General features: G+C 39.1%; 1 protein-coding gene across 3 annotated transcripts in view; it reads right to left on the bottom strand.

The window, feature by feature from the left end:
• The window catches only part of Rab11fip2 (RAB11 family interacting protein 2 (class I)), a 39,707-nt gene extending 31,369 nt beyond the window's left edge, over positions 1 to 8,338 (bottom strand). For 2 of the 3 annotated variants that reach the window (XM_013021941.1, XM_013021940.1), the window contains exons 1-3: positions 7,920 to 8,338; positions 2,484 to 2,923; positions 1,328 to 1,796 (exon numbers count right to left, since the gene is read on the bottom strand). In XM_013021941.1, coding sequence (XP_012877395.1) covers positions 1,328 to 1,796; positions 2,484 to 2,923; positions 7,920 to 8,269 — 1,259 coding nt within the window. In that variant the 5' untranslated portion in view covers positions 8,270 to 8,338. The remainder of the gene's footprint in view (positions 1 to 1,327; positions 1,797 to 2,483; positions 2,924 to 7,919) is intronic. The other variant, XM_013021939.1, reaches the window with a different exon arrangement.
• Between the last annotated feature and the right edge of the window lie 18,643 nt (positions 8,339 to 26,981).

Below are 26,981 nucleotides of genomic sequence, written 5' to 3'. Positions count from 1 at the left end.
ATAAGCCACTGGCACGTGGCTAAAATACTAATACTTTAGTACTTCTTATAGGAAAACATTTCAGATTCCAGATTTTTGGGTGAAAGATGTTCAACTTACAACAGTTAGCTTTTACAGATTCTCTATCTGGGGATGGGTTTTGTAATATGTACTTCACGTACTATTTATCCTCACTGAATCCTATAGACTAAATACTATTTTGTTTGTTACAAAGATAAAGATTCTGACCTTTACAGAGGTCAAAGCACTGTCAAGTCTAGAGTCTGTATCTATACTTTACTGACTGGAAGAAAGCTGTCCATTATATGGCAAACATTCAACCATTCTCTTCTACTATAATTACTTAAGACTTCATTAAATTCATCTTAATTTTTGCTTAAGAATTCCTTTTTACTTGGTTTGTACCCAGGTTTTAACGCAGGGTCTCACACTAGCTCGACTTTCTTATACAGTAGGCTCTACCACCTCAACCACACCTCTAACTGCTTGTTATTCTGGAGATGGGAGTCTCACAAATTTTTCTGCCCAGGCTGGCTTAGAACTACAATCCTCAGTTCTCAACCTCCTGAGTAGCTAGGATGATAGACGTAAGCCACCAGCACCTTGCTTAAGACTTTCTTAAATCAGCTCTTTTCCACCATTCACTTCTATAAAATCTGTCATTGCACTTAAATGTGTATAGTTTCAACTTTTACTTAGAATTAAGTACCGTATATACCTAACTTAAGAACGTAACCTTTATCATGTTTCTATGACTATGTTATCCTGTAGATCAGTGTATTTATTGTACCCAAAATCGTTAGTGAATTCCAATAAGCATACTCAAGTTAAAACTGTTTCTAATCAGTCATTTAAAAAGGACAATTAACATCTATTATGAAACCATTAGTACTTAAGAAGTTAGTGTTTGTTAAAGAATAGCCAGCCCATGGGCTCCTATTGGTCTACTAAATCTCTAAACAGCCCAGGAATTAATCCCTAGAAAATATCTAGAAACACATTTCTGGTTTCAATTAACACCCATGACTTACTCTCACCCATTGCCAGCAAAAGCCATGCTGTGTCCGCCCAAAGTTGTAGGGAGTCTCTGGCTAGCATAAATGGGAGTAGACTAGGACAGAGGAAGAATCTTCTATCCTTCCAAGATTAAAAAATTTAATTCCAAGGATGTGTGTAACACTGCTTGGTTCTGTAATTCCTTATTAAAAACATATTTTTCAAGAAAAATAAAAGGAATTTAAAATATTCATGTATTTAAACTGCATAGTTAATACTGTCAAGCACAAGGTTTTCCCAAACAGCACAACTTCCCTGTTATGAATCTTACCTTGAAGATGGCATTATATTTGAAGCCCTGAATTTTGTTGTAAACGGATTAGTTGACTCATAATCAAAATAGTCCTGCCGGTTTTCAGTAAATGCACTGGGCGATTTTAAGTCACAAGGACTATCAGATCCCCCATTGTTAAGTCTGTCAGCTCTTCTGCTATCTTTTTTCCCCGTCACTCTTTCAAATAAGCTCACTTTCTCCCTTTTTTCTCTTTTATTTTCTTTTCTTACTTCAACTGATTTTGAAAATAAACTCAAGCTGCTGTCCCATGATTCACTGCTTTCTTCAAATGGATTTTTCTTCCTTGGCAGTGTTGCAAATTTTTGGGGTAATGAAGCAGTCACGTTTGTAAATGGGTCATTCTGTCTTCCAAAGGAGGATTCACCTCCATCCACAATGCTGTCAGGCTGGTTCATTTTAGAAGTATCAAAGCTTAATGTTCTTCGGTGTGGTGACTTGAGACTTCCTACAAACAATTCTATAGTTAGTACATAATCGGTGACACATTACATCAATATTTAACACACTCTGTGTGTATCCTACTGCTTTTAGACTCATAGCAATTAGCTATTTAAAGGTATTAACCTTTAAAGTAATCATGGAAAACAACCTTGATGGTAAGGTATAGCAGTCAGAACTATCTAGGCTAAGAACAATCAGTGTATTGTTGAAATAATTAGTAATTTACTGAGCTCAGAAACCATTACATAAACAAACTATAATGTCAAAATCAACCAAGCTATTGGCATGAAAATGGTGCAAGTCCTCAGACTTGTTTCATCATTAGTATTAAATTTCCTTTCTTAATTCTGAATATAAAAGTTTTTTTTCTCCTGAAGTCTTTATGATGTAATGGAATGTTCATTTATGCTGTAGCCTTTTGAGACAGGAGAAGCAGCAGTAAAAAAGCCAGACCTTGAGAGGAGACTGGGACTCATTTTATTATCATCTAATAACATAAATACAAAACAGACAAACTTTGCCCTCAATGACTTTAGCAATTTGAGGTTTTGTAAGCACTCAAACTGGATAGATGACTAAATGTAGCGAATATTACCAAGAAACCGAGGTTTTTATTGTCTAACTTAAAATTTTAAACTATAAACATTGAGCGAGCTGTTGAGGGGACAAGTGGAAAGGAGGCAACACTTACCACTTTCTGGCACTACTCCAAAGGAATCTATCTGGCGACCAAGAAGATGTGTTTGACCTATGGCACCAGGCTTCAGTTTCTCAGATGTGTGGGATGCAGTTAAATCAGACATCGAGTGTGCAGAAGAGAGTCTCTGAGGACCCAAAAGAAAAGGCTTTTTTGGCTTGGATTTCATCTGTATTTCACCACTGGAAAATTCGGTATTAGAATCAGGCATGTGAGTACTTGGAATGATTGCAGAAGATGTATCAGAAAATGTCCCATCATTTTTTCTACCTTTCATTTTGTCTTTTAATTTTGCAAAGGGAGATCTTGTTTTGTCCTTCATTGATAAGTCAAACATACTTGCTGTCATATTGTTCCTCATAAATTGAATATTGACCTTTATCTCACCCCTGTTTTTGATTCTTTTTCCTTGTTTGGATTCTAACCTAAACCACCTTTAAAGAGAAGAAAAAAAAATCTATTGCAATACACACTGTAGCAAAGATAGCAAATTTTTGTACAAATAACTTTTTAAAAAACTTTTTTAAAGGGGCCATACATCAAGACAACCAAATGACTGAATGTCATTCACTCAATTTAACTTACAAATATACACACATACACATACATACACACACACACACACACACACACACACACACATATTCACTGCCTCTGTGATGTGAAGGTCTTTGGCAGTATGAGGTTTCTGAGATAAGCTTTTGTAATTTGAGAATTGTTCATCATTAAAACATTCCATCAACAATTGCTACTATGTTTCCATATGGGGTGAATGCTACCAGCTGCTTAACATTAAAAAACAAAAGAGGTAGAGACTATTCAAACTATTTCTGAGTACTACACAATGACAAACAATGATCACATTTTCATAATACTTAGTCTTCTTGAAAATACTGCTTATATGAAAGTAAAAATTCATTAACAAATGTTATAATTCAGATTCACATAAAATAGAGTAAGATACTTGAAATGAGTAAACTGTGACAAACATCTTGTAAAGTTTCCAAAGGGGAAAAAGTTATAATGATTCATTAGAAACTGTATGCTTCATTTATTATTGCTACTGTACCACTACTGAACAAAACTTAGTTTTATATATGTATTCAAATCTTAGGCTTTCAGTCCCTTCAATGTATCCTATTGCCTGTTTTGAAATGAGCTGTAAGAAGTTTTCCCTCTCATCTTGTTTACACTGGTTCTATCTCTGAGAAATACAGGGCAAATGGCCAATTTGAAAAAAAAAAAAAAAAGAGCCACCAAAATCGTTTCTACTATGTTTTCACATTACTTAGCAATGAAGCTTGATATCCATTCCTGTAGACATGTTATTATTTAAATATAGCTCTAAAATACTGCAACAGATTTTCTTAGCTACAGTGGAACACCAATTTTATGTCTCTCATCTGTACCAATAGGATATGCCAAAAGAAGACGGCATTCACTATACATCCAGTAGAAGACTGGCTCACAGGCCGTTCCAGGAGGGCCAGAGAACTGACACAAAATATATACACACACACCAGCTACAGTAAAGTAACATGCAAGAGAAATAATCTCTTCATTAACTAATTTGAAACAATTCAATCAAGAAATGGTCAGGTGAAAAGCAGTTTAAAATAGAAAACTTTAATCTGACCATTGCATTGAGAAAATTCCTTAAAGTAGTAACATCTGATCAGAGGCCAAAAGAAATGACAGTAATAAGGTGTAAGATAGAGAACCTTAACAATAATACAAAACTGAGTTCTCAAAATGTCTCAGAATGAAGCACAGGTATTACACCTCACAGTTTTGGAAAAACAAAGCCAGTTCAACAGGAGAAACACTTCTGGTATCTCAGAAATACTCTGCAACATCTCAGGCTATACAAAAAACAGGTGAATACACCTCAGTTAATGTCCCTTAAAGAAGCAAACAAAAACAAATATGCAATTCCATGCACACGACAAATGATGTAAATCTGAGAAGAAAAAATATCCCACCACCACCAAAAGGAAAAGGGGTAAGATAGACAAAATTCACAAAAGTTTAGACAAATAAAATCGCCTATTTTAACATTCTTATTTCATTGATAAAGGAAACTAAGGTAGAGAATGACACAACTTCCTAATGTCAGCTAAAGTAAGGGGGGAAAAAATCTAGCTGTCAGGACTAACATCTGCAGGAATATAGAAGTTCCTCCTATGTGCTGAAACACATGTTAAGGTTCTCCATGTGGCTGCACACATCACATTCCCAGGATACTGGATTTAATCAGGAGATGTAAGAGCCAAAGAGGAAGGCAATATAGATTTTGTACTACTGAGTATAAGCTTTCTTCAAAACACTTTGTTCTTAGCTAAATAAATGTTGGTTCCGTTCCTGTTCCTAAAACTGTAATTTTTAAGACCACCAAGCTAAAACTCAGTGACTGTGTGTCTTGTGTAATTTTTTTTAACTAGGGAACTCTAAATAATTAGGCAAGCTTTAAATAATAAAGCAACTATGCATCTGAATTCACATCCTGTAAAAATAGTGTTTTTCCGTCACTCCACCACAAACAAAAACACCTGCAAAGAATGTGAACACATATTTAAAAAGTAGGCATCGCAAGTAACTTTAACTGCTTTGTTTTTAAATTGATCTGAAGGAAGTCTTAATGAGACCTTCAAGCATCATTCCTGAGATAGCATTTGTTTTCCCAGGGCTTCAAAAAGATAAAATGAAGACACAGCATTTGGGAGCTTACTGGATTAATGCTGGTTCTTTTCACCTCTGGAGTGTTGAATTTAAACTGTACATGGCCTCTGTTCAATTTTCAGTGGGCACAGGTCCATGTTCAGAAACCACCATGCATGTGGGAACAATTCCCAAGCAATTGGTACTGTGTGGTCAGAAATGGAGCAAGAATGGCAGAAAGGGTGCCAGAGGCCAGAAGGCCAGGAGGCAGGTGCACTGCAGACCCCCAAAAAGCCCTTACACTTGCATGTGTGAGTCATTCCTAAATCTGGGGACTCTGACAGTTATTATTTTTCACAAGCATTGAAAAAAAAAAAACCAAGCATCACCTACTTAGGTTATAAAAAAAAAATCAATGGATACTACATAATAGCATCAACGATTTTACCATTCTATTGTTAAACATTATATTAGTTCCTTAAATCTCTTGCCAAAACCAACCCAGACATCCATTAAAGGGAGCAATACAGAAGTCTCTTTCCGCTCACAGGGTTCTGGCTCAGGCCCTTATCCCCATCTCCTTGAAAGAAAAAAAATATTTTCAAGGTATAAAAATAAGTAAACTAATAGTTTCAACCATCATACTTTGCTGCCTTTTATGGAATAAGTGGAAGACACGATGTAAATACTTGTCATCTTCAATGTCAAAAAGGAAAGTGTCACACCCAGAAGTTCCATGGGACTTCTAAATCAGCTGGTAGCCTTCATCACTCAGACTCGTTTTCTAAAAAGCACTGGGGAATATGCTGACAAGGTTTAGCAATGTGCAGAATATTAAATATCTTTCTTGCAATACACTAGTGGCTCGAATCTGTCTCTTACTGTGCCACATGTACAGCTGTGCTGGAAAAGGAAGCTATTAAATATATTAAAAATCTAGAAATATTACCAATAAAGATACCTCATCAAGTATGAGGTCCCCATCTATCCACAAAAAAAGTGAAGTATTTAATAACATATGAAAAACACTTGAATGCAATAACACCACAAGGCTTGTTGATAACATTTCAAAGCATTTCCCCCAAAAAAGTTCTAACCAATTTTATACGGAGACCACAATATTAGAGCAGTGCTCATGGCCAAATTTAATGTAACCTCCATGCTGGCAAAGACAATAATAAAGTAAGAAAAAACTTTAAAAGCTATATTATGCTCAGAATCTTTGGGTTCACAATTGGGCCTACTTAAACATGAAAAATTGATGCTTTAGATGCCTGTGATATATTATTCACCAAAACTATACAGCAAGAAATCTGAAGCTACCATATGCTTAAAGTTTATACTCAAAACACTTTACACAGTATGTATTAAGTCACCTAAAAATGACCATTTGAAACAAATTATTTGCTAAGTATTCATTTTAAATCTGATAAAGAATCCATAGGAGGGTAACAAATGCCACTTCAAAGTATCAGATAGTTCAGTTATAATATTCATTGATAAATAAGCACTTTTTAAAAACATCCCTCCCTTTAAAATATTTTCGTCTCCTCAGTTTAAGTATCTTTCATTCTTTTGCATTTTTGGTATTTCTCTGTCCTTTTATCTGATGTATATCAAATCCTAGGTAATGAAAGGACTGATTAGAAACAAAAAACAAAATTTTATAAAACTCCTGGAGTCTTTAAAAGTCTGCTGGAAGGTATATGGAAAATAACAGAAGATAGATGTTTTAAAATACAAGAAATATAAACTTAAAATTACCATTGTAGAAAGTTTTTCTAAGGGTAAATTAATTATAGCTATGACTGGAGGAAACACCAAAGCTATTTTGGAAATCTGAAGTCCTCTTACAAGATGGACCCATTTTTCTCCCATAAATTCCAATGACCTTCACATTCCCTCAGACTAGGAAAATGCTAAGTTTAAGGATGGAGCAAGTTTATTTCTGAAAACATAATTTTTTCAGTTGAAGACAATTAACATCCTAGTGCTCATATTTTGTTTTTTATTAATACAAGCTGGAAAATAGATACTAAAAATACCATGTTTCCAGTGACTAAGTTATTAACATCAATGCAATATTTTAATCACTCCACTCTTCCAGCAGTTAATATGGTCAAAACACATCAGCTTTACTAAACTCTATCTAAAGAAAACAATACTGCCACTATATTGCAAAATGAACATGTCAGTGGGTTCAAGACTGAGGATGTTTGCATATACTTCCAAAACTTTTTTCTTGCTACAACTTTCTACTCTATGAAGATGTACTGACCCTCAAAAATGGCTGAACAAAAATAAAAGCCAACAGGGTTTATAATGCTGAAAATAAAAGTCTTAAATTTGGTGATTTATCTTTGCCAGCCAGAGTTCAACTCATATAAATATTAAGTTGGTGAATTTAATTTTCTGATTTTCCAGCTCACGGAAAATTGTATTGTTTAAATATCACAATTTATACCTATATTAGTTTTCGTTGATCAACACTGTGATCCAGGTCTCTTACAAAAGAAGTAATAGTGCCTTGAAATCTAGTGCAAAATATTCAATTAACAGATGTGAGAAAGTAATAATCACTAATCATTCCACTTGGTAAAAAAATTCATTCAACCAACAGCTATTTTTACTTCAAAGTCATGCAAATAGGGTGCTTAAAACTGGGTCATACTTCAAATGCAAGACCAATGTCACAAGTTTATAAACAGTTTCCCCCAAACAGCAAATCCATAAATAAGCTCCCCCCAAATCAAGATAAATTACATAACTTACTCTGTTTTCCTTCTTTGTTTGTCCTCAAAGATGTCATTGAGATTGATGGCCACCTGACCTAAGAATTTATCCAAACCCACCAGGGACCTGTGCATAACTATGAGGAAAAGAATGTATTTCTCGGGGTTCCCCTGCATGAGTAGCCCCGGCAGCTCAAAGGAGGCCTCTTCCTTCCAGACCGGCTCAAGGGTTTTCTCGGCTACAGACGTGGAGTACTTTTCTTTGCCCAGCTGAATTATAGTGTATGTGTCATTGGTGCCACTCCTGCCTTTTGGCTTCAGATCTTTGGCTTGGAGCACTGTGACCTGCACGTGGGTTGGGAACCACTTTTGGGCTTGCTCGGACAGCATCTTTCCGGCCCTAGGACTCGAGGCTCCCGGCGCAGGCGGTGCCCCTCCCGCAGGGAGAGCTCGCGGCTCTAATCAGCGCATCCTACGGGCTGGCTGGGGGCGGGGGGCGCCGGGGCTCGGCTGCTCCGGGGTGGGGGTGGGGGGTCCCTTTCCTCTGCAGCAGCACCGGGGCCCACATCACCTGGCCGCGCCGTCCAGGCCTCCGCGCGCACGCCCCGCGCCTCCACGGTCCCGCGGGCGCCCGCCTCGGAGCCCCGCACCGGGCCGCGACGAACACCCGGGCTGCGAGCGACAGGTGAGGCCCGGCCGCCCGCCCGAGGCCCGCGGTGGAGGGCGGCCACCCCGCCCGGCGGCCTACCCCGGCCTCCCGCCGGCCTTGCCTCGGCCGGGCCGCACCGCCCGCCGCCTCCGCACGCGTCCGCACGCCTCCGCACGGCCCCGCCGGGGCCCGCGGGCTCGGCCCGGCTCCTCCTCCGACCCCGATAGTACGAACCGCCGGCGGCCCGCGGCCTCGCCCGCGTTCTCCCGGCCCGGCCCTCCGCCCCTCGGCGCGCCGCGGCTCCTCCCCTCGGGCGGGGGCGGGTCACCGAGCGCGGAGCGGGTCGGCGTCCCCGGGCCGCCCGCGCGGGCGCCAGCGGGACGCGGAGAGGGCCTGGGGTTGCAGAGCCGCAGGCTCCGCGGGCTCGGGGCTCGGCCAGGCCCAGTCGGCGGCGCCTAGCACCGGGAGCGCGGCGGCCGCGGCACTTCCGGGTTAGCCTTCTCTAGGTTGCTCTCCGCAACGCGAGGGGCGGGGCCGGGCGGGGCCGCGGGGTCAGAGGTCAGCGCCTCCCAGGTTGCCTTGGCGACAGGGGCGCGGCGCAGGATGCTGGAGCCCGGAGCACCTGCCCCGGTCCCCGACCGCTGCCTGGGCCTGGTGGACCTGAGAGCCCGCCAAGGGAGGGCTGGGACCCTGCAGACCGCCCTGACGACGAAGAGACCAGGTTTCTAGGAGGAGGGGGACTCTGCCCTTGTTCTGCCTGCCATGGGTGCACAGTGCCTGGGCCAGAGTTGATGCCCACCAAGGGTGGATGAATAGGCCCTCTTCATTGATAGCCAGCCCGTATCCATCCATCCGTTGTGAAGAGACCAGAGCCTGTCAACTGGCTAAACATGACAGCCTTCGCCCAGACAAAGAGAGAAGGAAGCAGATTACGAGTCCAGAAGGAACGGAGATTCATAAAGAATCGTGGAAGGGGCTGGGCTGGCGGCAGAAGGCAGGCCTGGCTCTGGCTTTACCTTTGCCACCTGTGGATGGTGCGACCCGTCCTCCTTGTGACATAATGTATCGCTGCGAAGGACATGGCTGGGGGGCCCACATCCAAAGCACCCCCTGCGCGCTCACCAACAAGCACCAACTTTAGGGAGGTGAAGGGAGAGGACTACGAGGAGATGATGAACGACGCACACTGTGGGTGCAACTCTGAGTTCTCTATTTCTGTCACGAGAGACATTTAGATGCAGCATCTTTTGCCTTTATTTTTGTACATGTCTTCCCTGTCCACTATCTGGGTGTACCATGTGAAGCCTTCTTTGAGCTTAGCATTCAGTAGGCACGCTAGCTAATTTATTGGATGATTTAATGTCTTCTTCTTCCTTTACGGGAGTAATTTTGAGAGGAAAATAATATGAGAGATGTGAAAGCAATTTTCTTCGACATATACAGTATCATGTTTATTGCTTTCAGGCCAGGTTTCAAACGTCTCCAGTTGAGACAGAATTTTTCATCCTTGGGAAACAACATAGGAAAAGACCATGTGTGAGAAAAGCAGAGCAAAATCTTCCTATTGAGCTTGTAGCATCTGGATCCCAGAGTGGGCAGTTGTCAACTCAACTTGAAAGAAAAATATCCCTAGGGATTTTTTTTTAAGAGTACATTCGAATCGTCAGGAGTAGAATGTCACCAGGATTTCTAAGGAGAAAAATTTGACACCTGAAACAAAAATAAAATAGGCATCATGAAATCCAATTTAATTAAGTTTAAAAGTTTTCTAAATTGCATTTTAAAGGCTTCATATCTCTATTAAATGTTGTAATTAAATAAACAATAAGCAATTAGTTATAATAGTAGATGTGTGTTTCTACAGAGCTTAAATTGTTTGGTAAGCTTTATTAATGATTATAAACTTGTTTACAAGTATCATTTCACTCATCTCCATAAGAAAGCTATCTCTAGGGTGGAAGCTGGCAGCAACGGTTCATAACAATGCAATAACAGATTCCAACACAATCCAAAGAATACTCTAAAGGCCAAAGCTGAACAAAACTGGATTACTAACATCTTCCTGTCACACCTAAATTTCTTTTGGGTTTTCCTCAAATCTGGCTAAAGCTCAAATGATTGACTCTTGCTTACTGGCAAGATCAGAAGTTTCTGAGTCAATGTGTTAAAGCCAGAATAAGAAAATAGTGTGTTTTTGCCCATGGGGGAAGCAAAAAAAAAAGCTATATAGAATCTGGAATTTCATTGTAAAAGGAAGTCATTTCCTAAAGTATTTCTTTTTTATTACATTAAGAGGATAAAAAACATGTTAGTTGAGCCAAGGATATGTTTGGCCCATAGTAAAAAAAAAAATAACAGTCATTACATAAGACCTGAGATCAAAGCAGTTCTGCAAAAATGTTTATTGTCTTGCGAGACAGTTTTAAATTTTTATTAATTTTAAGATGTATGTAGACAGTAATTTAAAAGGGAAAGAACTGTGTGCATACAGACTACAGGCCAGAACTCATGACAACCCCCCCTTTTTAATGATTATCATTATCCTATTACTTAATGATATATCTGGAAATGTTTTGTACCATTCCAAAATCAAGAGCTTGGGAAAGTGACATCTTTTGTGAAAAGAAAATGCTGGAAGCTCTCATTTTAAATAGGTACAATACTCCTTGTTTTGAATGCAGTAAATGCAAATAGCTTAAGAAGAAAGTTGAAATGATCAACATTTTCCCCCAAGAGTAGAGGATTTCAGACAAAAAAAAAAAAGCTGCACTGTGTGACACTTCTCAGTAAAGCCCCATGAGAGGATTTATTCCAAGCATTGTGGAAGACTTTCCTGTTGGACATGAGTATATCTAAAATCATGTAGTACACATCTCCTGTAGGAAAATTATAATGTTCTGTGTTTAAATAGCCCTCCAGGGCCAAGAGTGTTAATGATCCCATATACATTATGTAATGGGTATTATTTTCCAGATGGAGATGCAGAAACATAAGGTCAGCAAGAAGCTTTCCCAAGTTATTACACTCTTCAGACCTCAGATACATACACTCACAACTGAAATGTATATGAAGTTAATATATTTACAGTGAAATCCCAGCCAGAATTACACTGGAGATACCTACATTGATAAATCTCTACAGAACTGACAAAAAATAGAAATGTAGTTGGGAAATGAAGTTATAACAACAATGGACTGGTAAGAGGATTTAGGGTAAAAGTTTTGGTTTCATCACTGGACTGATTAATTTGCCTTCTGGTCAGGAGCAGTCCAAGGGTGGGGTCCCTGATGGATAGGAAGGTACATGACCAGTCAGCAGCCTGGGCCTCAAGCCCAGGTTTGCTAGATCTTTAGGGAAGTGATTTTTCTTCATTTGGGTCATCTATAAGAGTCTATAACAACAGCCACCAAAGCATTCTCTAACATTTAGTAATTCTAACTAGTACTTCCACAATGTAAAGAGGCAACATGCATGATAACTCTTCTTTGAAAATAAAGTAGATTTCTTTTTTATGTAACTTACTAATAAAGGATTCTCTAATTCCGTGGGGGGGTGGGGGAGAAGAATATATTCTTCAAGATATACTGAGTGTTCCTTCTCTCAAATGAAAGTAATTAATTAGCACAGAGGAAATAAATATAACTTTCCTTAATGTTCCCTGCATGAGGAAATTAACACCAACAGTTCAAGAAAGAAGAAATTACATGCAAATGGAAGTTATTTTGAAAAGCCTTAAGCTTTTCACTTGTAGTAATAAACATAATTTCCATTCATGTCACTTGTAGCTTCTTTGAACTATGAAGACATGTGGGAGAAAAGTAAGAACGTATGGAACAGAGAGCTACATAAGATGTCTCATTTTCTTCTTTATGATATTATACTATTATGTTGTACAATTTGTACTCCCCCAACAAACAATGCATATTAATGCATTGAACAGGAATATATTTCCCTTAACTGTTATATGGTATTGGATGAGATAAATAAGCTCTATTTAATATCTTGTCCTCCCCACGGATGTTTAAGTTGTTCCCAATTTTTTTCAACTATCACAATACTGCTTACATGTACATTTTATGTCTCTTGGGTACAAGTACAGAGGTTTTTTCATTTTATTTTATTTTTGTCGCCATATCTCTTTTGACAGTTGTCCAGTTATTGTAAGTTTGCTAGTGCTGTTGTGAAAAAATCCATCATTTCAGGTGTCAAAAGAGCTGAGTTCAAACTCTGGTTCTACAAACTACAGACCTGGAAAAACCTTAATTGTCCAGGTCACAGTGACCCCTTTCCAACTTTATTGCTCTCAAATTATTTGTCTTCAATTTTTGATTGTGTCTGTCTTTCCAAAATTTTCTGGAGCATTGCTACTGATAGGGACTTAAGTGGGAGTTAATAAGGACTGGAGAATTTTGGTTATTACTTAAAGAAATGATTATCAGCATTATGTTGACTTGTCATCCTTAAACATTGCAAACACTTGTGAATTCTATGTATAAAGTCAAAAGTATGGGCTGGGATGTAGCTCAGTGGCAAAGCACTTGCCTAGCAAATACAACGTCCTGTGTTCGATCCCAGTGCCAAAAAAGAAAAGACAAAAAAAAGTCAAAAGTAGGATTTTTTTAAATAGCAAGGAATACATATAATTTTGGACTAAATGCCCATTTGGAAAGAGTTTAACTGGTGGGCTACTAGCAAAAACAAGTGGTTGGCTTGGCACAGTGGCCTCCGCCTGTAATCCTACCTACTCAGGAGACTGAGATCATGGTTCCAAGCCATTTGGGGCTGACAAATCTAAGAGTATCTTATCTCCAGTTAACAAAGAAAAAGCCAGAAGTGTAATTGTGACTCAAATGGGTAGAGCTTCAACCTTGAGTGAAAATACTAAATGAAAGCATGAGTACCTGAATTCAAGCCCCAGTACACACACACAGACACACACACAGACACACACACACACACACACACAGACACACACACACAGACACACACACACACACACACACACACACCATGATAATGTTTGTCTCCCTGTTTAAGATCAAATCCTTCCTGCATTTTCACTTGCATTGAACAAAATTAAGAGCTTTTAAAAGTATATTTATTATATTCTATCTTGTTATATTTTATGTTTGATATAAATCCTAGAGGGCAAAATGTTACATTGACAGACAGATTAAACTCTTCTCATTCCAAGGTCAATGCTAAATCATTTCTTTGAAATAGTTTTCAACTGACCTAAGCAATGTCTTCACCTATCTGAATATCTGATACAAAAGTATTTTTGACCTAGGTTTCTGTGCTTTATCTTTCCCATGCTCTGGGTTAGGTCACCTTCAGAGCACCTGCAAGTTAGAGAAGAATCATTGTAACCCTCATTTTCTAGCAATCAGAATAATTACGGCCGTGTGCACAGCTGAAATGAAGCATAGGACATTCTGCAGGCCTTGCTTACATCACACTTAGAAAGCAGGTCCTCCTCATCTTTTGAACAGCTCTCCTACTTCAATTGGCTTTAAGGACTATCAGAGCATCGTTACCTAATGCCGGGGCCTGAAACAGCTATAGTGAAAAGCACAGAGACAAGCAAACAAAAAGTCATCCAGTTTTCAACTGCTGCTGTTCTCAGGTAAGTAGCAGTCTGTGCTGTGGTGTTAGGCATCTGTAAATGACAGAGGAACAGAAATGTCTTACCAAGCCTTACACATGGAAAGAGTCATCAAGGACATCATTAAACTCTTCAGCTTCCATGATGAAAAGACACAAATGTTAATATTGCCCCCTTGGTGGGAACACAGTAGATTTTCCTTGAGGAGACCAGGCTCACATCATCCCAGCCTAGCTTAGACACTGCTGAAGACTAGAGCACAATAATGTATGTAAACAGGAAGAATTTGACAAATAGGAACATTTATCATAGTTTTAAGCTTATGATACTAGATGTGTACATATTGGCAGTCACATTTTTTCCTCTAGTATAAATATTTGCTTACAGTGATACCAATTGAACTGATGAAAAAGCAAGAGAATTTTTGTTTACTATCACTTAAACTATATTAAAGCCAACCCTACCGGGCACCAGTGCCTCACGCCTGTAATCCTAGCTACTCAGGAAGCTGAGATCTAAGGATCACGGTTGAAAGCCAGCCTGGGCAGAAAAGTCCGTGAGACTCTTATCTCCAATAAACCACTCTAAAACCGGAAGTGGGGCTGTGGCTCAAGTGGTAGAGCACTAGCCTTGAGCTGAAGAGCGTAGGAACTGCGCCCAAGCCTAAGTTCAAGTCCCACAACCGACCAAAAAAAAAATTATATAGCACTTGAAAAGCACAAATAGGAACTAGGTAGCTATGTAAATAAATACATGTGATGGATCAAAACTGGCCAAAACAAAACTATAAAATAATGTATAAACACAGAGAAAATGCAAATTTACTGTAGAAGTACAGAACCAATGCCTTCTTGGGAAAATGTGCTCTAACAAGTGCATGTGTCTGAAAGGTCGGTAATACCCTTTTATTCTTGGTTAGTCATAGGGCTTGAATTCAAAGCCTGGACACTGTCCATAAATAATTTTGCTCAAGGCTAGCACTCTACCACTTTGAGCCATAGCCCTACTTCTGGTTTTCTGGTAGTTAATTGGAGGTAAGAGTCTCAGGGATTTTACTGCCTGGGATGGCTTTGAACCATGATCCTCACATCTCAGCCTCTGAGGAGCTCAGGTTACAAGCGTGAGTCAGAAGCGCCTGGCTAAGGTTGGTAACATCTTGAGCAGGGCTTTCTCATTGCTAGTCATTGACATTCCCCTGTGACTCTCTTCCTAGTTTCAGACAGGGATTAGAAAAGCCAGACTTAAGACTAGAGATGAGAAGCCAAGATATACAAGTGTCATTTCTCAGCTTTTCCATTTCAAAGTACAGGAGGCCCCAGCATCTGTGGGTACCTGGTTCCAAGAAGAACATCATTAAGGAAAAGCCACAGATGCTCACTCAGGATGCATAGAACACAATACTCTAAAATCACTGTTAATTTACCTCCACCATACTTGGAGTAGCACTGAGCAGCTACAACCTGAAATCACATGGGGAAGGCTATATCACTGTCAGAAAATTTATTGCTGTACACATTAACACTGCTCACCAAAAACTAGATCTTATTCCATGTTTCTTCTCTCTACTAAAATAGATGCTTGATTTATTTCCCCTATAACTTCTGCTAAAGACATGCCACCTGTCCTCAAATCTCAGATTTTCACTTTATTACTTCCATTAAATCCATTCACTTTTCCCTTGCTTTGGGGTACCATTTGCCTTGGGGAATCAGATCTTCGCAAAATTAAGGGCAGGGAATCAATCCGTCCAATAACACAGAAATGAAAGCGTGTCTGTGTCCATGGAGCTGTGTGATATGCACGTGGGAATTTAAATTGGGGGGGGGTGCTATTTCTTTTTATTTTCTTTATTTTTGATTAGTTGAAATTACATGTTATAAATCTGCATTTAAGACTGACTTACTGTACACAGTGGGGAAGAGGTAACAAAAGTCAAAATTCACATACAAAGTAAAGAATTTGGGAAGAAGGTAACCAATAGAAGAGCCAGGTTGGGCCCGAGTGTCACTGTGGAGGTCGTCAGAAGGTCAAGGTGGTTGGACAGGTGAAATTTCCAAGACCTTCCCCCCCCCCACATTCTGTCTCCTCCCCACTGAGCAATACGTGGGAAATTCCAGATAACTGTGGGATGAAAGCAGTTCTTCTTAGGAGGGATGCTCAAGTAGGTAAAGTCTCAGAGCTCCCCAGACCATGCACTATGTTTGCTCAGAGCAGCCATGGAAACAGTAGAATAGGGACAAAGGTGACTCTATGCAGAGAGGGTCTGAGGCAACCTCCTGAGCCTCCTGACATCAAAGAGGTCCCAAAGAATCTCTGAAGTTTCATCTCTTCATGAAAGTGGTTGCAAGAGAGATGCTAGACCTAAAAGATCCTCTCGGTTGGGATTCCTAGGTCTAGAGTCCATGAGTCCAAGGGAGTTGGACTGAACCTGTGGGAATGTCCCACAGCTGGATGGTAATGGGAATTGATGCTCACAGTCATACATCAGCCAGGCTCCCCCCTGAGCCTCAACTTCAGCCTTGTTTTTAAACCTTAGTCTCTGTTCCAAGGAAAAGGAGGAGGAAGAAACGCTTACCTGAAACATTTTTATTAATATTTACAGTTTAGGGGCTGGCTCATGCTTGTTATGCCAGTTTGTCAGAAAGAGCAGATGAGGAGGATCACATTTCAAGGCAGAGCAAAACCTTAGCAAGACCTCAAATCAACAAACAACTAGGGGTAGAGTAGGTCACCTCTGTAATTCAGCAACACAGGAAGCATGCAGGAGGATCTCAGTCCCAGGACAGCCTGATCAAAAAGCAAGAAACTCCATCAGAAAAGTAATGAAAACAACAACAAAAAGATGGGGTTGTGACTCAAGTGACAGAGCAAAGGAGAAGGCCCAGAGTTCAAACCCCAGTCCCACTAAAAAATAATTATAGCTATTATAATTATAGAAATGAACTCTATTTTCTTATCTCTCATCTGAGCAGGAGGCCTGGGTTATTATCCCTGCTACAAGGCAGAGGGGGTACATTATAAGTAAAGAGGCATGATGGCCAGACCTCAGTGGTTTTCCATATGTCATGAGATGGTGGTGTGTCCCTCTTCTGTCAGCTTCTTGGGGTGAGCACTAAATGTTATAAGGGCATAGGTATAAACTGAAGTGCTGTCTCCAGTTAACTTTGTCTGAAGAATTCGCTACCTGTACACTGAGCACCAATGGCCTAAAGAAAACAGACAGGGCAGGTTGTCACCGTGGTAGAAATTGTGTCATGGCAATGATTCTGGCAAAATTAATCCAGCTTTGGAGTGCAACACTAAAATATATCTTTCATGAAGGTGCCTCACTCCCTCACCTCACGGTGTTCGCAACTGAAAACAGTTTCTCTATACAGGTCATAGAGCGAATCCCTTCCTGTTTTGTCTATCATCATCCCCTTTCTCTCTTGAACATTCTCTGCTGGTCAATTTTATCAATATACAAATATTTCATATTATTTCTCACTTTTTTAAAATTTAATTTAATTTAATTTGTGAACATACTGTACAGAGGAGTTACAATTACATGGGCAGGATAATGCGTACATTTCTTACCAAGCTTTGCAGCCTCCTCCTTTGTTTACCCTTCACATCCCTTCCCAGCCTCTTCCTCCCCCCCAATCCCAATCCTTATTTCTCACTTTTTTAAAAAGAAAAGAAACAGAAGAAGAAGCCAAGCACTAGCATACCACACCTGTAATTCTAGGTACTTGGAAGGCTGAGCATGGGAGGACCACAGTTGGAGGCCAGACCAGGCCGAAAAATTCCTGTCGAGACATGATAGTACACAGCTGTCATCCTAAGCTATGTGGGAGACAGAGTTTGGAAGAATTATGCTTCCAGGTCAGGCGATCAAATCTTTGAGATTCCATTTCAGCAGAGGAAAGCTAGACAGAGTGGTGCATGGGCCCATTATCCCAGCCATTCAGGGAAGCCTAAAATAGGTGGGTCACAGTCCAGGCAAGTGAGATCTTATCTCAAATATAACCAGCAAAGAAAAAAACAGGACGAGAGGCATGGCTTAGCAGTTAAGCACTTGCCTAGCAAGAGGCCCTCTGTCCAAGTCACCAAAATCAGAAAAGAAAAATAAATTACTTGATTATACTGTATTATATACTTGATTATGCTCCTGTAGTTATTTCTTTTTTTGAATTTTATTTTATTGTAAAAATGCTGTACAGAGGGGTTACAGTTACATGAGTGAGGTACTGAGTACATTTCTTGTCGCGCACTGTTACCTCTTCCTTTGTTGTCTCCCACTAGCCTTTCCCTCCCCTACCTCTCTCACTCCTTCCCCCCCTTCTCTGTTTTTTTCCAAAGAAGAATGTCTTGAAGACTTGTACTTGTTACTCTCTCATGTTCTCTTGAACACACTCCAAATTAGATTTTTGCCATTATTCTATACCTATATATTACCAGGGTCCATTTTTTTGTCTTCATATTAGTTGGCTATTTAGCACCGGCCGATATTTGTCATGCATTGGTAGTTAAATGTATAAAGTGAAGATATCTTAGAAGAGTTCCCAGATTCTGAGCAATGACCCACTCCATTTTAATATCTGGTCTGTTGCAGTATAGCAGCATCTGACATATGATAAGTGATGTAGACAAAACCAAAGGCTGGTTTACTATTTTTAACATCTAGTGCATTCTTTAATTATGTATAAAATGTGTTTTATATTCATCCAATGTACCAGCCATAAAATTTATTAGGTAACTTAAATTATTTGTTTCTATAAAAATCCCGAGTGCTAGAATCCTGTGTAATTTGTCATATCCCAGTGTGTTTTAGATCTGACTTCCGCATATCAGAGAGAACATGTGCCATTTGACTCTGATCTTGGCTCACCTTGCTTAACATGATTTGTTCTAGTTCTGTCCATTTCCCTGCAAATGACATTATTTTATTCTTTTAGATGGCTGTGTAAAGTTCTATTGTATATAGGTACCACATTTTTTGGATCCCTATATCTGTTGTGAGGCATCTGGGTTGTTTCCAGATGAAAGTGAACTGTACAACTTGTGGGTGAAGATGGGTGAGAGGGAATGGAGGGAATGGGAGAAAATGAGGGAACAATGACACGGATGAAAGGATGTGTACTTATTACCTGGTGCACGTATATCACCTCTATAACAATACAGTAAATTCATTAAAAATCCTGAGTGCTCAAAAGGGCACTAATTTTATAACTCTTGAACAATACCTGTATCTTGGATACAAGACCTTGGATCTTGGCATATATCTTTGTGTCCGAAGATATTTCTCAGCTCTAGTGACATAAAATAAGCCTATAATTTTATGAACACAGGGTATACTATTTAACATATATATGCAATTTGTATATGTTCAGTATCATATGTTATTACAAATATATAAGTATTACATTATGTTGCTATATTATAAATGTAATTCATAAGTATATAATTACATAAAAACACAATATAGACTATATATAATTAATGTTTCATTTTATACATATGCATATGATTATAGGTTCTTTGGCTGAAACCTGAGACTCACAGCAGTTCATTTGTGTAGCATGGTTTCATTATGTTGACCTACTTGAAACAAAATTAAAGACAAAGAATTTCATGGTTATTTAAACCTAAAAGCCAATCCTGGGCTACACTTGTTGGGGAGCAGAGCTGGGGCTCCAGTCTTGCCAGCAGGAGGCCATGACTGGCATAGGCAATCCATATGCTCCCAGCCAGTTCTTTTCCCTGTGTCACTATCTTCTCACTGTCACCAGGTGCTCTACCTCATCGTCTCTGTTGTATTCTTCATCTTAATGCTCCCTCTTCTTGTGGCACTGCCTGTAAGCTTTCATTTCAGAGGCTGAGAGACTTCAGGGCCCACCTCCATGCTTCTTGAGGCAGGTCTCATAGTATCTCAGGTTCTAGGACATGAAGATGTGCAGGAATGGTGAGAGAGAACTGGGGCTCCTGGCCAGCAGAGAAATTTCCTAGTTGAGTAGTGATGTGCAGGGCCCAGTGCCCTTGGACCGTACTATTGGTTGACAGATGTGATGATTGATAAATATATAAAACATATTAAAGCACAGGCATCAGAGGCTTTTGGTGTCATTCAAATTTCAGGGTCAAGCTTCATTTATGAACAAAGATGCATTCTACTTCTGAGCTTAAAAGAGAAATAAAGTTTTCAAAATCACTGACTGTAAGCTCTTTGAGATGTTTATGAAAGATGCACATACTACTCCAAGTATTTTGTTCTCTACTCTATTCATGTTTATAGATTTTCTTCTTTCAATGGTTGGATTGATAATAACTTTGCAAATTACAATTGCTAATATTCTCTAGGGCAGAGACTTTTATCAGATCACCTTCCAGCATTAATACCTATTTAAACTTTTAAAACACTGAGTTATATTAGGAATTTCTGGATTTGTCTGTTTGTCATGCAAATATTCAGCCCTGTTCTTTTTATGATAATATGAAATAAAGTAGTTTCTCCCACTTACATTGTAAATCATTTGCTTTCTATTACATGCAGATGGTTTTGTTACTGTAATGATTTTCTATGTGTGCATATTGCAAAACACAAAAAGATGCAGTGTGATATTCTTTTATTCAGAATTTATATGCAAGTTTTATTTGCCTATATATAAGATAATTTGGAAACATAGTGATAGATCGCAACGTATTTCTTTTTAGTATGAATCTGCATTGAGGTAAAAGAAATTCTAAATTTCTGAAAATGACAAGCCATCTCTTTTTGTTATATAGACTACAGTTTTCATCTCCCTGAAAATTCTGCATCAAAATCAAAACCAGCTGAGGTTGTTACTCGGGTGCCTTCCTTCAGCTTATTCAAAGAGTATAGGATGAACGGTAAGAATTAAATAAACCACAAATTATTTTGCAGTGTCTGGTTTCTATTATAAATAAATTTTTCACTGCTGGTTGTTTTTTCAAAAATATTGCCTGTATTTTTGATATTCATTCCTATGATCTAATGTAAACTATGTCCTACCAGTTTAATGTATTTGTTAGTTCATGATTACAGTTTTTTTTATTACATTCATCTGCTATAAATATTCCTCACTTGGCTCTTTGGATCTCCCCCAAATAGCAATGGGCTTTAAGATATATCATGGAAAATGTTAAGAGAAATTTTCCTCTGTCTTTCTGTTATGCTGGCGCATGCCAATTTCACATGTTCAATAGATTCTAACCATACCACCAATGGAACATCTTCTTTTAAGACACCAAATTAAAAATTAGGAAGAAGCAACAACAACAACAACAAAAACAAAAATCACTCTGCTTTCAGCACTTCATTCCGTATTGGTCTTGGCTAGAATTTTTAAAGAACCTAATGATAAATTTACACTAGTTTGTAGTTTAGTGAAGTCACAGTAGGTTAGATTTTAGTTTTGAGGTATAAAATCTAGGCCGGGTTGTCTTGTCTGGCATGTGTAAGACCCTGGGTTTGATTTCTAGCACCATAAAAGAAAAAAACATATGGCCAAATATTGTTTGTGGACCTTTTTGTACATATTTAAAAATACTACACTTACATGACATTGTCATCTTTTTACTCTTAGTTGCAAAGGCAATATTTCCAATAAGATACTGAAGAAAAATGACCAGTTATTTTCTTGGTGATATTGTAGCAATGTATTTCATTGCCACTACTGTGTTTCCTTTTTATGACCATTGTCCAGAGGGCCTCTGTGGCTCTCCATAAAGGAACAGAGCTTATAAGAAGTAGCAGCACAGGGACATACTACCCCAGGAAAGGTTTCAGGGAGACAAGAACTAATGGAGAGGGTGAGACTCTAGGAGTTGGGCATCAGAGATACTGACTATCCTCAGAGAAAGCTGTACCCCATTTTGACAAGAAGTCTCTGTACTGCTGCAGATAAACATATGTAGAAGCAAGCCAGAGCAGCAAAATGACTAACAAGCCCTCACACTGCTGGTTACTGACCAGTGACCCAAGAAGGTCCTTCCTCCTCCTGGAGGGCATTAGGGGCTAAGAGCTCCTCACACCACACTCTTTTTCCCTTCCCATCTCAGCTCTGTTTAAACAGAAGACCAAGCTGCCACCCCTTTTCAACTCCCTTGAGCCACATATGGAGGGTAAGGAAATGTTGAGTGTTTTGAAGTGGGTCTGAGCTGAATACTGTAAGTCAGACCAGGTATGTAGTATTCTAATTGCTGTGTTCAGATAAGGAACATGCTCAAGATATTGTTCCTAGGTCCACCCATCAAGCCAAGAGTAAGGGAGAATAACCTCATGGTAGAGTCTTGGCCATGTCTTGAAGTGGGGATATTCGAAAGAGAGTCACAGTGAGTACTGCAAGGAAGAAGAAACCCTAGTGAGATTAGGTGATGTGTCACCACCTCGTAGCTTCAGGTAAGGGTAAATCAAGGCTAGAAACTTAAAATGAATCCTTTGAGCCAACTGCTAGTCTGAGTCTGTTAATTATTTGAACTTCTGATTCTGAGAAATTCAAACAATCTTTTCTAGATCACGGCTAGTGTTAATATGCCTAGTCTCAGTATTGTTGAACTCAGAGAGAGAAAATAGTTTTTATTGGTCTCAGAACTGATTAATACAGGGACAAAAATTCTAAAGGTTTTAGATCTTAAATGAGAAAGGTAGATTTTTTCCTCCCAATAATGCTGAAAAGCAGTGACTGGACAAAACCATTTCATGCTTGAACTCCAGCTTTGCTGAGGCTTTGAAAAAAATAAATTACATTATGTTATTATCCTCATTTGGAATTGGAAGCTCAAAGAGGTCAGGAACTTGTCCAAGGTCACCAAACTAATGAGTGGAGGAGCTGGAGTGCAAACCCAGGTCTGTAGGAAGATGACATGGCTGAGACCCTCGCTGCCTTACTAATTACAGGATTGGTACTGTCTGACCTCACAGTTTTCCTTGTTTGTTTTTTCTCTGCTATATACATTGCTTGCAAAGAAGGTAAAGTGACATAAAGCCATTCTTCTCAGCAAAGATTAGGTGCAATTTAATTTTAACTTTGGGGATAAAACAAGGATACATCTTGGCATGACACATGTCAGCACTTTGTCGCATACTTGCTTGCATAGTTCTTTATTTTGCATCTCTTCTCTTGGGAGACATGTGAAGCCATGATCTACCTCCCAGCCCAAAGGACGAGCTCAGTGATACATTGAAATAAACCGAAATGCTTACCTCTGACTTCAGCAACAATACTTCCACGATAGAGTTTTAGCTAGCATTTAAGGCTCTGCTGTCCTGTCAATTATTTGCTTTGAGGAAAAAGCAAATATTCCCAAATATGTTCAGGCAAGCAATTACTACTGAAAATAGATTGTTTTTACTGGAACTTCTTATACTGAAGTTACAAAAAAGGAAAAGAAAAAGACAAAGGAGAAGGAAGCGGTAAAGACGCAGAGAAAGAGAGAAAGGAAGGAAAAAGAGAAAGAAGGAAAGAAACAAGGGTAAAAGTAAACAAAGGAAGGGAAAGATGAAAAGAAAAAGGAAAATATTTATGGAGTCTTAACTGCATCAGAAATAAAGGAAGACCCTAGAAGAATTTTTAAACAAAGACCAATTGGCATTTCAGTTCCAAAACCTACAATGCATTTTGTGTAGCAAGCATTAGTCAAAGATCCTGTTTTAGTTCTTGTCCTGTGGTGTTAGCATGGGATGGCACCTATGTTCCTTATATGGTGTTTTTACAAAATCATAACACAGGGTATGGTGTGGGGTGGGAAAAAGGAGAAGACATTCTCTGTAAACCAAGGCTTTTCAATGCTCTTATCAGCCCTTCTTCCCTTCCAGAGACCCCATGCTGACTGCCCTCACCCATCCTTTAGGACTACCTCAGAGAGCCACACAACTTGACTCCTCACCTAGAGGAAATGTTAGCAACTGTTCTCTCACACATTCATCTAGAGACAGTTAGGGCTACCCACTATCATTTTGATTAAAATTATTTGTTTTCCTTAAGATTCTGAATTGTTACAAATAATCACCAGGTAAGTGGTGGTTGCTGAGTGGTGGTAGTTTGTGGAAATGAGTGAGACAAAGACTCTTTGTCACCATTTTGGTAGTGATTATGGATTTCTCAAGACAGAAAGGCAGGTGGAAGTGTCTGATAACCACTAGTAATGGAGACACCAGTGCAGATTGGGGTTCCCTCATTTCCATGTCTAAGATACTATTGGTTCTGTACTTCCAGTCAAGATCAATCTGCAGAGTAGGAGAGAAGGCTGGCTAATTATTTAGTGGTAAATGCTTTGATTTGACATTAATTAGATGATATATGCATTGTGTTTTGGGTGGCTGTTGTAGAAACCTTTTCAGGTCTTTGAATTATTTACCCAGCAGTTTTTAATGATCCATCGTGCTAGTTTGTGGACTCTTATTCAATTATCATGAGAATGGGAAATAATACTAGGCTTCCATGAAGAATTTCCAAATATTTGAGGCAGTAACAGAGAGACACTTTTTCAATTGTATGTCAAGTGAACCCTGGCCCCTACCTCTGAGAGAAACATCTCACCCCCCCCTCCTGATACTTTCCATTCACTCTTCTTCTGTTTTTCTTTCCTTTGTCTACCCCTTGCTACATAAACAATATGTTGCTACCTCCACTTCTGAATGTTCTGTGTTGTACAGACAAAACATTTTATTGTTTGATTAAAAAAAGATTCCATTTTCATTCAAAATCCCAATCAACTTACTGCCTTTAATTTGTATTACTGTTTCTTTCTTATATATTTATCTCCACTGTAACTTCTACAAGACAGCCTTAAAAATAAACTAAAATTATATTTTTCCAAGTGGGCTTTGAATGAGGGAGAATTCATTGTAAAATGTTTTATACAATTGCATGCAGTTCATACCCCTGCCTTTGCAAGCTAGATGGCTGACATGGTTGAAATACAGGAGCTGGGCAGAGTTTTGTCTCAAGCCATTTGATAGCTAAGGAATGGACACCTCCACTCTGAAAGTCACCTATCCCACCAGTCCTTCAGCTTTTATCTCTGGTTTTCGGGGCGTTGGCTTCCCACTTGATAGAGTCTTTGCCCTTGGTCTGTGATCTAACCTTCTCATAGCAGGTCTATTTTGTATGCCTCCTGAGAGTCCTCATTCTCTCCTTCTGTCCTCTTGTCTTGACCTTCAGGTATTAACCCCCTTGACTTGGGCTACACAAACCTCTAGCAGAGGCCAGCTGTTAACCACCCCTCCACCCTCCGCCCAGGCACAGGGCCACCTCCCAGAATGTAAGCTGCTGCCTGCTGCTCCCACTAACCAGGAACAGACACCTTAGCTTGCTTAGCATCTTCCCTCAGGGAGCCAGAGTGGAGTTCAAGTAGGTTAAAGCATTACATTTGTAAATTTGTAAAGGATCAAGTTGTGAAAAGAAGGGCAATCTTGTTCTCTGAGACTTTATTAGCCAGTAAATGCAATACGATACATTTATAAGAGGGAAGATCTAGATGTTCTGAACTGCACTGAGTCTGAAGGATATGTTTTATTTCATGGAGTTTATAGAATGACTGAGTGCTACATAGGTATATTTTACAAGCAACTACAACCACTCCAGGTAATCATAAAGCAAAAATGAGCAAGCAGTACCTTTCAGTCTAAATATAATTTATTATACACATTTACCCAATCAAATGTGAAAACTCAGAGCCATATGTTTTAAATTCTTGGTTAAATTTTTTAAGTTTCTCAGCTTGCTTTTGCTTATGTAAAAGAAGCATGAGCAACTTTTTTACAAACTGCTTTTCACAGAACTGTTATAATAAAACACCCTAACTACCCTAGTCAGCACTCTTATCATTATAAAATGATATGAGGTAACATTAAAATGTCCTTCAGTGTGACAAAAATAACTCAGAACTGTATCACAAACTCCTTACAGCTTGCTATCTTTTTGCTAAGAAAATAAGAGCCCCTGGAATCTCTCATACTGGGGAGCTCAACACAGGCAAAAAAAGACTTTCCAGATGGTGTTCAAATCCCAAGCTGCATCCTAATATAGGTCTTTGATTTCTAGTTCACTATGGACTTCTGAGAAGGAAAAAGTAAAAAAGAGAAAGAGAGAAAGAAATTAAAATCAAAAGAAATATGAATAACTAAACAATATAAATAGAACCATGAGATAGGTAGATGAAATGATAGATTAGAGAGAGAGAGACAGAGAGACAGAGACAGAGAGATAGGATGGATGCATGGATAGGTGTATGGATGGATGACAGACAGTAGATGGATGGTAAATGAATAGATAGACACATAGGTGGATAGATGGTGAATAGAGGGATGGATGGATGAGGATGAATGATGGGTAAATGGATGGATGGATGAGTGGATAAATAATTTTGTGTTGATTTTGAATGTCTTATTTATATTTATCATAAGCTAGAAAAGTAACTGACTCCACAAATGATTTTTAATGAAGAATAATTAAATCCAGGTAAAAATTACTAGGTTTTCAATTATTAAAGTGAATTTTTTGCACTTAAAATGACAGCAAAAGGGAGATGGCACTTTAACCATTTCTATTTCCATTATGCACTTGAACCAAACAAATCAATAACACAGTGCAAGGCAGACCAGTCTCACTAAACAACTCTTCCTCCTCTTTTTTCTCCTCCTCTTCCTCTTACTCCTACCAAAAGAATGAGTTAGATGTGCATTATCCCAGTCATGTATATGTATGTATATATGTATATGTACATATATGCACATATGTCTATTTTATCTCTTGTTCAACTTTTTCTGTTGAATATACTACAGAACTCTTTTTATGCACACATGCATAAATCAACTTCATTTCTTTTACTGGTAGAATTTCACA

Source organism: Dipodomys ordii, unplaced genomic scaffold (assembly GCF_000151885.1).
Source record: "Dipodomys ordii isolate 6190 unplaced genomic scaffold, Dord_2.0 Scaffold58, whole genome shotgun sequence".
In the NCBI taxonomy this organism is placed as follows: Eukaryota; Metazoa; Chordata; class Mammalia; order Rodentia; family Heteromyidae; genus Dipodomys; species Dipodomys ordii.
This window is presented reverse-complemented; position numbering and strand designations above follow the sequence as displayed.